General features: G+C 38.4%; 1 protein-coding gene across 3 annotated transcripts in view; it reads left to right on the top strand.

Moving 5' to 3' along the window:
* ZEB2 (zinc finger E-box binding homeobox 2) overlaps positions 1–15,000 on the top strand; it is a 176,915-nt gene that overhangs the window by 105,758 nt on the left and 56,157 nt on the right. Inside the window, exon 1 of one of the 3 annotated variants that reach the window (XM_084809962.1) lies at positions 4,467–4,661. The exons of the other annotated variants lie outside the window; for them this stretch is intronic. Coding sequence (XP_084666088.1) covers positions 4,568–4,661 — 94 coding nt within the window. The 5' untranslated portion in view covers positions 4,467–4,567. Of the gene's footprint in view, positions 1–4,466; positions 4,662–15,000 lie in introns of those variants that run through there. 3 annotated transcript variants of the gene reach the window in all.

Genomic DNA, 15,000 nt, shown 5'->3' with positions numbered 1-15,000 from the left:
AAAAGAGAGGCTGAATTTGGTAATCTTTTTCATACTAAAACTGCTGTTATACATATAGCCCTTCCTCCACAAGTAATGTCATAAGGAGTTAGAATAAAACAGGTACAGATCAAATGGACTATTCTTACTAAGATGTTTGTTGGCAACTGATTTAATATTAATTGAGAGAGAGCTAGTGCGGAGTCGTGCTAACGATTTGAACATCCAGTATTTATTTTGTAAAGAAATTGTACAAACATGCTATGAATAGCACTGATACACAGTTTCTGTGAACTCACTATCTCCCTTTAGGAGAAAAGGCACCGCCACATAATTTAATCCAGTTTTCCCTAACCTCGTGCCCTCCAACTATGTTGGACTCCAACTCCCATGAGCCCCAGCCATCATGGCTGGTGGAAGGTACTGGATTTGGGGATGCTGCTTTAATCTATGATAACACTATAAAATGTATAATGAATTCTCTGTATTTAAAGTTTTCTGTGCCCTGTTCTTGCATTATAGTGGTGCTAAGATTGTGTTTAAGGATTCTGTTTCCGACTCCCATCATCAACAGTGTGCCTTACTTATGGCGAGCTCATCCCACACTAGTAGATGATTGGAAGATGTTTTTCAAAGTTAAAAATGCTCAAATGCTGTATCCCAATCCTGTACATTACAGAAAGACAATAAATACAGGAATGGCTACCTTTGGGGAAGGTGCTCTCTACCCAAAAAATCTTAAACGGGCAAACTCTTCTGTCATGCACTCACCCTAAAGAAAGGTAATTCATGCAACTCATCAAGGATGAGTACAACTATTTTAAAAGCAAACATGAATGCCCTTATCTCCTATGAAACCCTTTGCATTCCACTGTATCTTAATTGCAAGGTAGGTTCTGTACTTTGTGCTCAGAGCTTTTTGATAAGTTTTCACAGACTATGTAAACTTCTGAATAATAACTTTTACTGAGCCAAGCAGTTTCCTTAAAACATCTCTGAGTATCATTTTCTGCAGCATTATTCTGTTCTAAGATAATGCGTTATCAATACTTCATAAGATAGTTTCAACCAGGGAAAGGATTAAATTCGTAGTTGCGTTCGAAGTACTATTTTTGTTGTTGTTGTTTAAGGTCTAGGCCATAGATCATGGGGTTGTCAACAAACAGATAAACTTGATGACTAAACCAAACCCACAGAAGAAGAAAAGCGTCCAGCTTCTATTCACAAGCAACATTTTAGGGAGGCCTTGGTTAGTGACTGACATCTAAAAAGGATTAGGGAAGGAATGGGCTTTTTAACATAAGATTATTTGTTAATTTCAAACTGGTGTCATTTTGGCATTATTAACACAACTTTTTAATTGTGGTGTGGACGTCATAACATCTTTATATTCCCTGTGTGTATGTGTGTGTGTTTTTAACATTTCAGCAAATGAATATTGCATGGTTTTATTTCAGCAGTATACACAGAACTGGGAATTAAAGGAAATATGTATTCTGTCTGGCAAGCAACAGTTAGTGTAGTTGCTTATAGTTTGTCACACAACTTTATTGAGCAATATGGACATAGTAGAGCCCTGTGACTAGCTACTTGGGCTTTGCCACTGCAACTATTTGAGTTGACATAGGCCATGTATCATCAGCAAATTCCACTATCTGGGACTCATGGAAGGGATGGTGATGGTGTGTGTGTGTGCGGGTGCGGGTGTATCTTGGGTGTTGTTCAGTTAGCTTAGGTGGCTTTCAGTTTAAGACAAAGAAGTGGTCTCTATTTCTCTCTTTCCCCAACTTCCTCAACCAAACTCAAAAGACAGACAGACATTTGAACAGGCCTGTCTGATAAGAAGTTTTGGCGTTCAGACACAGACCTATCAGTGACAGTGGGATTGTTACAAGTATGTACATCACCCAGCTTGAGTAGATTTGCAACTGGAATGTGCTGCTCAGACACCACTGAAGTCGTGAAAAAGGGAAAGTTTGTAAATTATCTGCTACTGTTGGAATGTGCTGAAACCCTATATAGCACACACACACGCACACACTTTTTAATTTTTAAAAGAAGGGCACAAGTGAATAAAGCTTTCCTAGAAAACACCATGAAATTACAATAAAAAGTGAAGAATTCATATGTAAAAACAACCTGCCTTGCATAAATTTACCCCGAATCTCTCAATTTATGTAAGGCTGGTTGGTTTTACGTATGATTCAAAAGAACAAGAAATAAGGCTGGGGTGGGAGCAGGAGGAATATATTATGCATAAGGCTAATACTGGGGCAAAGTTTGGAAAGAAGGAAAAGAATCTGTTCCTAAAATTTCCCTGCCAAATAAGCATTTGTAAGCTATATGGTAGAAAGGGTTAAGCGCAGTCCAATCCAGCATGCTTTCCACACAAGTAAATGTTTACTTGCAGGAGTAAATCCATTAATGTTTCCTACAGCTTTAACTGCCTTCCAATTTAACATATCTTGCACATAGAAAGAAATATTATTTACCTGATAGTATGGAAAAGGATGGAGTGCTTTGAGTAAGAGGGGATATAAGACTACCTTATCCAAGGTAGAGGATCCTTTTATCCAAAAGAGGATAAAAACCATTTGGCTAATAGCATTCATAAATTCCTTTTGCTGACAGATGACCTGCACAGAGAAACTCTCTTTTATATTATTCAAAGTGAAAGCATTTTCAAAAGTTGAAAATACTTCACTGCAGCTAATTTTTATAAAGAAAAAGAGACATTTTACACATATTTAAAATGTTGGTACCTTTTATGACTTAAAAATGTGTGAATATTGGAAGGAGAGTTGCAGGTTTCCTTTGATATTTTTAAAAAAACATTGGCAATGTTGGCAAGAGAGACATGTAGCCTTTCAAAGTTCTTGTGAAGAAAAAGATTCTGAATAAAACAATTTTATGTGATTTTGCAGGTGGTTTGAGCTATCATTTTATATGTACGTTTGTACCACTGCCTCATTGGAATGTTCATATAATACTGACCTAATTATGCATAGAAAAAGATAAGCCATTTACTTGATTCATTTCTTCTTTTTAAATCAAGAAAGGAACAAAAAGGCTCCTATTTTCTGAAAGAAATTGTTCGCTTTTATTGCAGAAAAGTAGCAGCTTGTGCAGAACTAGAACTGTAACAATTTTATATTCCAAAGGTTTTGTGTGTATTCGGTTAGTTACAGTAATTATACCCAATAACTGACAGCCAAAATCACGTAGGAGAAAGCAAAGGCTGTTTTCTCACACAGGCCCTGCTGCAGAACATCTGCTGAGAGATTTGCATATTAATTAACCCATATTAACTCTAATTATTCTGGGAAATTATCAAATAAATTGAATTTTCTAATTTTAACCTTTCTTTTACTTGACGCGTGTCGAGGCTGAGAGGACACACCAGGCTATCTCACCTGGGCAATGAGCAAAGGATCTTTTTTTCCTCCCCCCTTTTGCTTCTTTAGACCTGGGGTGGCCTGGGGAGCTTTTGTATGCCTTGTGCTATTTTGGCTTCTGTGCTTGATAGAGCCTCGGTGCATTTGTTGCAAGATGGAACATGTGTGCATGTGAGCACAGATGGTGGATTTATACAGGGGTGAGGAAAGGTGGTACCTCAGAACAGTTAAGCAAATCTTAAGGTTTTTTCCCCCCTTTTTCCCAGCCTGTAGTTCAGGCCTGAACAAATAAATGGGAGTTTAATTCAATTAGAGCCAGGCTTTAGTCAGTGCCTCATGACAGAAATTATTCAATATTTTTCCCCTCACATTGTTTGGTTTACACATCAGTGACTCCCTTGCTTTTGTACTCTGTTTAGAGTGGCCATAATGTGTTGAGCTTTTGTGTCTGCCATGTCACTGTCCCTTTCACTGTTGTCTGGTTTTGTCAATTGTGAGGTGGAATGATGCTATATTTGAAAACAAGCAGACAGAGGTTTAGTGGGTTAGAATTAGGGGATGTGCTTTACTAGTGAGCAAAAGAGGCCTATATTATTTTTTAAAACATCCACTTTCCCCCCAGAGGTTGTATTTTAAGCAGCATATTAAATAAAGAATTTTGAAGAAGAGGATCAGACTTTTGGAGGACACGAAAACGTATCACTGTGGCTATTTGTGTGTGAAGGCATTTGAAATGAGACAGGAATTAAAGCTTTCAAATTTTATGAAGTCTGATACTAAGTTATTGACTAGTATTAATGTTTGCAATTTTCTGAAAAACTGGAAGCTCAGGCTGCTGAACCAAGATGCTGTTGAAACTCTCACACATGACACATAGACACGCGCACACACAGCATCCCAAACAACTTTTCACAAAAGCAACACCCCCTGGAGAAGACATATAATCCTTCATTTCCATCTTAATGCTTTCACCTCCCCCACCCCCTTCAAGAAGTTCAGGTGATCCACTGTCAACATCAAGAGCTGATCTTTGCCATTATTTCTGTTGATGGGTAAGGAAGCAGCGTATTTACCTGAATTTCACATTTCTTCAAGAGAAGATCACCTTTTGACATCGGGAGGCTTTGGAAAGCAAAGAAAATCAGTAGTCAGGCAAAGAGGATTTCAAAACAAGGCTTTCTGTTAAGGAAAGAATGGAACTCCAGACCCCTTTTCCAGGGAGGCATGACCATTTCTTTGCCAGGCAATATTCCTTTAAGATACAAGAGGTTACTGCTTCTGAAGAAGGTAGGGTTAAAAGTAAAGAGCTATAAACAAAACTAAGCTCCCAAGGAGCTTAGTTTGTACTGCTAACCTGAAACTAAAGATATGTGGAAACTAAATTGGGAGTTAAATGCATTTATTAAAAAATGACTCAGAAATAGAGCTATTAATCTTTGGGGTGGAAAAGGATAAAATGCCAGCAGCTGTGAAACTGCTAGACAAATATTGGAACATTGTTATAGCTTTTGGAAATATATTAAATGTTATAAAACGACAGGGTTTTTTTCTTTTTTGCAGCACAGCCTTCAGAAAACAAACTCATGGGTTTTTTAAATGTACATCTTGTTGTGTATGTTTAAAGTTGAGTAACTTTTCTGAGGAAGGTGATAGACACAATGTCTGTTTACGCAAAGACACATTTCCCTTTTTTCATACTTAGTTTATTAAAGGTTTTATTTCCAAGGTCTTATCTTACTATAAAACTTTAAAGTTAGACAAGGCCTGCTGTCTTGTCATGTAACAACACCAAAACAATTCCAATGGTTCAGTGGCTTATTGTTTAATATTTAGAAATCCTAAAAACAATTACAGAGATCCTAGACAAATTACTGTCATTTTCACATTCTTCCTGAATATCCTTCAGGCATGATAAGTACACTTTTCTGTATATGCTTTTATTGTTTTATCATGCTGATTGATTTGAAATACATGTTTTGAATTGTCATGTATCCTAATAATTAAATGATCTTTTTAAGTGATTTTGTTTCCTCAGGCTTATATTGCATAGTCATGTTTGACATATTTAAACAATAATTTCCCATTATTATTGGCAAATAGAAGTATTCAAAACATCGAATGATATGGGTTCAGCAGTTGTTTCTAGCATAATTTTTCAGGATTCCTTTGCTGCAGTCAGATTTTATGAAAAAAATGTCCTACCTTTCCCTACCTTCTAGTCTTTATCAACCTTTATTGAATTAAAGTCTGAAGTACAGGTTATCAAGACATCATTTGCAAGAGTGCCAGAAAAGTAGCAATCAAAGGGAGCTGTATGAGTCTCTAAAGTGGGGGAAACTCAAGTGAGAAAACTCATGTGATCCAGATAATGTAGATTTTTCTTGTCCTATAAGTATGAGGACAGAATCTCCCATGTTTCTTTTTTTAAAAAAACTGGCTAAGTAAGATAATAAATATCATTATGGTTATATCACAAGAGAAATCAGCTGTCCCTACTATGTTTTTTTAAAGAACTTTTAGGTAACAGTATGTGAATAAACACCAGTTGCTTTCACATGTCCCATTCACCTCATGGTAAAAATGAAGTCATCCATGATTGCAGGGTAACTTTTCAGATGCTTTTTAAGCAGCTGGTAATACCATGGTGATTTTTTGCTGAAGACGTTTCACCTACAAGGCCAGAAATGTGAAGTGAGTCAAATGTATTGATTCAGTTTGCTTTTCCACCCTGTCCTAAAAGTTTAGACTGGATTTCAAAATAATAATCTCTTATTTTATCATCATCCACTACTTTAACCTCACAGAAGGCTGTGAGGTGGGTTAGGTGAAGAGGCAGTGACTTTCCAAAGGGCATCCATCTAGTTTCCAAGTTGGAGGGGATTTTCCTGAATTAAGACTAACTCTCTACTAACGACACTACCTAAGTTTAAATCTGAATATTCAATTCTAAATTTGTTTAATATTTTTTAAAATGTGTAAGATAGTAGTGCTCCGTAGTCCTCAAACTGACATGACTGGTGATGCTAATACTACAAGGTAAACGTGGTATCTGAAAGCAACAATGGCAGCCTTGCCACTCTCATAAAGTAAGTATCAGTCATTAGACTCACAACAGCCATCTCCAACCTGCTTCCCTTCAGATTTTTGGAATACAACTCCCAGAATTCCTGACCAGTTGGCCATGCTGGCTGGGCTGATGGAACTTGATGTCCAAAAATCTGTAGGGCACCAGGTTGGAGAAGGCTGGCTTAGAACACTTCCTTAGAATCTGTGCTAGAATGAAACTTTCAGGTGTGCAGTTAGACAAAAGCCTGATAACATGTTTTGGAGCATGGCAAAGTCTGGCTGACTGTTGTACTGATTTACAACAGATGATGACAATCGTGGCCCAAATGTACTGAGAAACTATCTCTTCAAAGTGAACAATGAGGGCCTCTGTGAAACAGGTGCTTGTTGGAGAGTGGTTGTGAAAGAAAGCAGTGTGACTTCTCACCATTCTGCCCTTCTAGTGACCTAAGAGCCATGTCAGATGTGACTTTACATAATTTCCAGGCAGAGTTTTGTCAATGTCTGTGAGCACAATTCCTCCCCACCTTGCCTAGATGCTCATACCTAATTATGTAACACATCAGGGATAACACATGCTACAGAGAGATACTGGTAGCATGCTCACTGGCACATTTTGCAACCAGACATGAGCCTCTGTACATGGTTGAGAGCAAGAAGTCTCATATGCATAAAGAAAACCACAAATGGAGGCATGGAAAATGTATGTCTAGCATGGTCCTACATGTGGACAATAGTCTGGGTACAAGCATGTGTGGTGCTGCGGCTTTAGAACATACATTTCCATTTAAACAAGGACACACAGATGAACTGTGATAGCTATCTTTCCCAGCGCAGTGCGGACCACATTAGGTACATGCACACCTCTCTTTGTGCTTTTAAATCCAGGGTCCTTCTGTGGAATAGAAATCGTCTGAGAACTAGAAATCTGCTTACTAAGGACTGCCCGGTTAGATGATAAAAACCTCATTGACTGCAGCATAAATTACTCCCAACTACCGATAGATGACAGCGACCCAAATGGCTCAAAAGGTTTGTTATTTTGATAGCTCCCATTCACAGTGTAAAAAGACCCTAACTGCACATTAGCATGATTAGCATGTTTTTAAAAATCCAAAAACCTTTGCACAGCAAGTATGTTATATGATAGATCACAACCACTCCAAAGAGTCCATTATAATCTCCAGACTCAATAATCTACAGTTTGAACACTCTCCGTAAATATGGATTTACATAATAAGCCATAATAGCTCTGGCAGCCCAGGCTGCTCTGTCAAAGTTCAAATTGTCAAGATTCATGTAGTTCTGTTAAAATATTATATTACTTGGTTTAGTTTTAGTAAAATAGTTTTAGGCTGCAATCTATACCTATTTACCTGGGAGTAAGACCCAACAAACTCACTGGGACTTATTTCTGACTGGGCATGCATAGGATCGTAATGTTAGGTAGACATATGAAGTCATCTGTGTAATCCAGCCCTGCCCAACCTGGTGTCCTCCAGATGCTGCCCATCTGCTGTCCTCAAGAAGTTGCCTCCTGTCCAGCCTGATGCCCTCTGTGCTGGCTGGGGAGGGGTGCTAAGAGTTCTAGTCGAACACATCTGGAGTATGCCAGGTTGGGAGAGGCGGATGTTATCTATCATCACCTTTAATTACCCGAGTGAATGTTTCTGTCATTATGCCACTAAAGGATGCAATTTGTCAAACAGTGGTCTTTCTTTCCTTACATCACATGTCTTCTTTTATAATCCCCAAGTCAGATGAGCATTTGGTGTGTATAATTTGTCTACCTATACTTCTCTTCTTTTTAAACACCACCCTGGTTTTCCCCTCTCACAGCACATTGGAAGGTTCCTTTGTGAGCTTTCTTGCTGTTCTTTTGCTAGGAAAGCAGCCCAAGAAGCACTGAACCACATCACAGTCAGCAGCTAAGAGAGAATTATTTTGCTCTCATCCCATAAATCCACGCCTTGTCAGGGGAAAAGGGCTCGATGTCTGACTGATGAGAAGCAGCTAAGTTCACCTGCAGCAATGTTAGGCCTTAACTTGGCCAAGCACCAGAGCTGTTCATTTTTAAGACGAACAATAACTCTCCCTCGGGATAGACCAAGGAAGTTTCCATCAGACTCACCTGGCTGAGTATATGGAGGGTCCACCTACTCCCAGAGGCAGCTCTACCCATATAATTACATGGGAATCATCCTTGCTTTACAAAGAATGATGTATCCATTTTTCTTCACCTTCGGCAATTTAACAAGGCAAGCACTTTATCTTTAATATTGCTCTTTGTTCCTTCCCTAAGGATGTAAAAAATACTAACACCTGAATGTTCCATTTAAAAGCTTCGAAGCTTTAAAAGAAAATATTTTATATTTTAGTCATTCCCACTTATCTCCACTTTCATCTAATTTTCTTTATATTTGGGGGAAATACCTGCAAGAATCCTTGAAAGCAAAGTCTAAGGGAATGTGTAGTTCCAGCTTCTAGTTAATTCTTGAAGGAAATACACGGAATCTGAATCAGACCAGTCCAAACAAACGTAAGTGCTGCACAGATTCTCCCTCCTAGAGCTATATCCTTAGGATGATAATGATATGATCACATGATAGCCATTTTAGCCTACTTCATGAGATGAAGCTTGGTGAGCCTTTATCTGGAGCACTTGCCACATGGGGGAGACCCCCCCATAAAATATGTGATGACAGTGGAATGGTGAAACAGGTTTCTTAGTGTGGTAGGTTGCTTCAGACAAACAGCTTGCTATAACAGGGTCAGGCATGCAGAGCAATATAAAATGCCTGTTTGCTAGTATCCATATTGAGTTACACTTGGTGGGTAGTTTCTCTTAAGGGCTTTGAGCTGTTACATAGAGAGGGTTTCTCTACCTAAGGAGCCATTTATTTCTGAAAAAGAAGCACCTTCATGAAATGCTTTAATGATATGGTATAAAGAAAGCTAACCTAATATTGAACCCAGGCAAGTTTTTTCTCTGTGTGTCTAATGCCTCTTTTCACAGCTGTGTGCAGACATCTTTACATGTGAAAAAAGTTGAGAATGTGTTCTTTGCAAAGCATTTTGCATGTGTTATGACCACCTTAGAAAAATACAGTATTGTGCAAATGGAGAATAGAGTGGACAGCAAAGATGCTTTTATGAATCAGAATTATGGTATTCAGTTGTGCAGCCAAACCTTCTGCCAAACGCCCGTTCTCCAGAGTCTTACATTTCATGTACGTCAGGGAAAGTTGTCAATGCATATATCAGCAATTATTCTGCTTAAAACTATGGATTCATATGGTTATCTAATTGATATATGTCAAGTGCTAATAATTTCATTGACTATAAAATGCTACAAGGTGGGGTGGAGGAATCGTTCCTTATAGTCCCCTTGATTTCTGCTCCAGAAAAAGCAAACAAGTGATTCTCCCTAGAGAATTTTTGGCAGAATTTCAACTCTTGTGGAGCACAGTAGGAAGACTGCAGGCAAGGGAGGCCTTGAGACCTGGAGGGGAGGGAAATTTTCAGCAGAGCAATGTGCCTATCGATTAGGTAGGAAAAGATAATGACTGGATATTGGTTAAAGGCAGGCCTAAGACTACAGAGCAGGTGGGTTGGATTTCTGGGAAACCATCTACTACCTTATAGATGGCCAAGGACAACTTCAAGGAAAGCTTAAAGCAGTTACTGGGGGAAGGAGGCAGGAATAGGCAATGCAGAGTAAGCCTTTGGTATGATTGACACCTGACCCAAGATAGCAGTTTAAGAGAGACTTCTTAGGGCCAGGTAGAAGCAGACATGATATACCTTCATAGAACTGCCTCTGACAAAATTCCATTCATTCCATGTAGCAGACCAGGAGTTAGATCACCCTTTCCCAACCTGGTGCCCTCAGATGTTTTGGACTTCAACTCCCATCAGCCCCAGCCATAATGGCCAGTGGTCAGGAATGTATGGACAGCATTTAGACAGCATCAGGTTGGGGAAGGCTGACTTTATATGGACACTTCTATGAAGTGTAATTTGTCTCCAAAATAATTTATGTGGGTGTTTTATTTTTCATAACAATACATGTGGGGCTTGAGCATCAAATGTAACCAAAGGATTTGAGAGGTGTCAATTTTGGAGATAACATTCATCTTTTAATCCCCCCCCTCTTTTTTTCCTTCCAAATGCTGAAAAGAACATCCTGCTTTCAGCAATATACTGTGTTAATCTAGGCAATATTTTTTAACAATAGCTCACTCAGATACAGATATATCCAAAAGCAATTCTGTGAACACTCATCTATCTTCAGATTTGGGGAAGTGGAGTTAAATAATTTGAACAAGCTTTCCACACCCTGCCCAAAGGAGAGGCTGTTTACGGGTGGAAATATTTAGATTTTATTAAATCACACACCCAGTGTTATGGGTGTTGTAGGATCACTTAAGAACATGATTTAACAGATTACAAAAACATACATGACGACCGACCAAAACTACTCTCACAGCTTCTAGTGGGCCTCTTTTTCTAGATGTGGTCACTAGTTACAGCGATGTACAGAGGAAAGACTAAATATAGAGTGATCTTTTCATTCTGGTTTGGCCTTTTTATGATCACAATTGCTTAAATAATTGAGCCTCGTCACTAGACATCATTTGAAATATATCTTTTAGAATTGGCTTGTGTTTCCTTTTAGGTTGTTAGATTTGCTAAACCAAGCCAAGGAAGCTTTCCTAGTCTTCAAAATAAACATTGCTTTTACTCAGCACCTTTTCCAGCCATTCACACTCTGTCCATTCTAAATGCCATTCTTGTGACTGCATATGATGCAGGAGTAAAGCTGCCAAACATCCCGTTTTTAAAAATGTTCTTTATTATAGCACCACTACTCAATAGAGCATAATGAATTTAGCATATTTCTGCAGTGTCACGGCGCATAATGTCAGGCACTGTTGTTTTATGGGGGCAGGGGAGGGGGGCCATGGCTGCCACCTCCACCATTTTAAAAATCTAATCTGGTAACCAGACTGGAAAGTCTGAAATCAATTAATTCAAAGGAAATAAAACAATTTTTATAGCCAGGGGAAATATTATTGTGCGTTATTCACATTTTTATCCTACTTTCTTCCAAGGAGTTCAGGGCTCCCTATGTGGGATTATTGTATTTTTTTTTGTCACACCAACCCTGTGAGGTGGATTAGACTGAGTGCGGTATGGTTTACGATTCATACCGCACTCAGTCTAATCCACCTCACAGGGTTGGTGTGATAAAAAAAATACAATAATCCCTCATAGGAAGCCCTGAACTCCTTGGAAGAAAGTTTACGATTCAGGTAGTCATTTGAAGTTTGCCTAAACTGGATAAGGTAATCCAGCGGGTGAAACAATAATGTATAATTGTTCTATCTGGTACCTATGTAGATTTGTGTTAGAGAAGTGTAATACCAATAAGAAATGTATGATTTTTATTGCAATGTACCATTTTATCCACTACATTCTTCCTGTATTGTGAGTATTTCAGGGGACTACTCTCTTCTAAAAAAAGTAACCCTACTAAATCTATTTTGCCATTTATATGCAGTTAAATAATGTGGATAGCTAATATAGGCCAAATTCTTCACTCTGGTTAGCTATCCCTGTATCCCAAGACTTGAATTAGGGCCAGCACAAACATTACTTTAAATCTGTGTCTAGCAGCTACGTCTTTTTTCATTTTTACTCCAGAGTAAGTGCAGTGGCCCTAATCTGGATCAGGATCCTAGCGTGGAGTTAGGGGGGCTTTTAAGGTCTAGATCGGGCCCCCTGCACCTATTCTAGAGAGAACAAAAAAGACGTAGCAACTAGACACATATTTAAAGCAGTCCGTTTGGCCCTTAATTCCAAAGGGATGTTATAAGGAAATATGTGTAACATTTTTTTCCTCCCCTGTCTTTGGCCACTTTAACTTCTGACAGTGTCAAAAATGAGTCAGCAAGGTTTGGAACATAAAATTTAGCAGTGATATTGGAGCTTTATACATTCTTTTAAACACTGGACTGTTATTGCAGAATGCTGTCAAGAAAGGTGCTGTGGCTTAGGCTTGCGTGTGGTGAGTGATCTGTTGCATGTAAGACAGTCTGTTGCTGAAGGGTTTTTTAGCTGGTTGGTTGCTGTCTATTTCTTTTATTGTCATGTTTTAATTGTGTTTTAATGGTTCTGCTCTTATGTCTTAATTAAGATTGTGTTTTTAATCCATATTTTATTATTGTTAGCTGCCTTGAGCACCATTTTTGGCAGAAAGATGGGATATTAAATAAGTAAATAAATAAATCCTAAAGAGCCATGGTCCCAGAAAAGATGGCGGGGTGTTGTTAAATGGGCAGGGCTAGATGAAGAGCAATGGAGCCACATGATCAAGTACCTCTAAGAGATGTTTTCTACTTATACTACTCCTTCAGGTCTCTCTCTCCCCCCACCCACCGCCACGAACCTTAAAGATCAAAAGTCCAGTGGTGTTTAGAAGTTTTAATGTAACATTCATATGAGAGACTCAGAAACATCAGAAAAGGGGCATTAAAAACTATTAAAAAATTCCCAGTAAGTCAGAATGTGTGGCAAGGGAGTGTCTAGTATTCATCCAATAGTTGAAACTCTCAATTGCCAGTCATATGCTTTCATTTCAAATAACATAATTAATTTCCACAAAAGTTCCCTTTATAATACATAATTCCATGTGTCCAAGACAGTCATAGAAACCCACATTTTCAGGAGTGACAAACTTTGCTCTTAACTCTGAGGGACCCCAAATGTATGAGATGGTGGAATATATTGGTCGAGTGACTTCCCCTAGGCCAGTCTGGCAGTATGTGTTGGAACACAAATTAGAACTCAGAGGAGTCAGTCATGGTTGTTTAGGCCACAAAGTCATGTTCTCTGTGGCATCTCCTACACTAAAGGGAGTTTTCATCCAAATTCCCTGCAGATAAATGAGAAACATCTTTTTTCTATTCCATTTCCTGGGGTTAACTGATCATGCCACAATCTTAATAGTAATATTTGACATTAGTGAAAGCTTATATCATAGTTTAAAAATGGATCTTTGGCATAGTCTTTGAATGTGAATAAGTTAGCAACAGATGCTTAATGGGAAACTAAAAGAATAATATATGGAAAGCATGTGAATACGAAGAAGGGTTAGTTAGCAAAAGTTAAGCAGAGTGACTTCATGGTGATACTGTAATAATAGAACTACATATCAGCCTAAATATTAGCACTATTTCAATGTAACTACTAGCCTTGTCTGTAATGTTGGTGGGGAGTTGGTGGGAGATTTTTGCATTCGGTACAACAGTGAGCAGAATAAAGTCCCATCTTTGTCAACTGCTACTGATTTGTGCACTACAAACTAAAATAAAAAACAGGCCACAAAGATATTTTTCAAACCAGTAAAAGACCTAGCTTCTTGGCTTAAATTTAACTGTAAAATTAATCTGTAGGCTGATACTATTGTATTATTTGCTTGCAGAGAAGAATAGGGAAGGTTTGTATAAGAGAGCCTTGTGAAATGAAAATACGAATTAGAGATAAAGCACTGTTACTTTTAAATATGGGGTGTTTTTTTTTTTAGGAACTCATATACTCATATCTGTTACTACTCCTACTGCTTGGGAAGCAAATTTAAGTACCAGCTTTATATGCATTGGTAACCCCATATTACACATACAGTTTTACAGAAAATGAAACTTTAATATGATTCAGCAGAAAATGGCACACAATGGCAATAAGTCAGATAATCTTCAAATGCACATAGCTTGATCTTACTGACTTATTGTTGTATGCACAGTGCCGTATGGCAAATTTCCCTGCAATACAGTACAGTACCTGGGTGTAATTATGGGCACATTTTGCCAATGCGACTGTTACACAGAATTGTAATTAATTCCTCAGAAGATTACTGTGAGAATTTTGGATACCGATGCCGGTTTTGGACATTTATTACTGCTCTTTAGTTGGTTTTTTGCTGTGCCTTAGAGACAGATGTAAAATTAGTGTCTATTTTGAGCCAGCAAACAGTACATCTTACCCTCCTGTTTATTGAATTGCAGAATGGAATTCTTTGGGCTCCCACTTCATTGTGGTTTTGAAGTAATCGTCTGTTTATTGTGCCAACTGGGGCGCTCCATTTCATGTGCAAAATTTTCAGAGGCTCAAGCAAGAAGTTGCTAATTTGACCTAATAGAAAGAGCATAAGAAGGAGCTGAGATGTTGGGTGGCCAGAGGCAAAGAAGGATAGAGCTCCTGTGCCATTAATAGTTGCTCACAAAAGGGATTTAAGCATGTGAAGCTTGTCTTCATCCCTCCATCACTGCACCTGCCCCAAATCTCCTCACCTCCATGACTGTTAGGAGTACAGTCTTTCACAGTACTTCAAAGGTATTGTTAAAGGTACTCTCGCTTCCACTGCATCTGGTTACCTAAAAAAGGGACACATTTTGTGTGATGTGTGGGAGGACTTTCATTTCTCAGTGTCAAGTGAAACTTCATGGATCATAATGGCAAAAATTAGTAAATCAGTCCAAATTTCGGTTAGAGTGATCCT

This window comes from Heloderma suspectum, chromosome 1, assembly GCF_057233095.1.
Source record: "Heloderma suspectum isolate Gila_16-S chromosome 1, 16-S_ref, whole genome shotgun sequence".
NCBI classification, from domain to species: Eukaryota; Metazoa; Chordata; class Lepidosauria; order Squamata; family Helodermatidae; genus Heloderma; species Heloderma suspectum.
The sequence above is the reverse complement of the archived record's forward strand: the minus strand, read 5'-3'. Positions and strand labels throughout refer to the sequence as shown.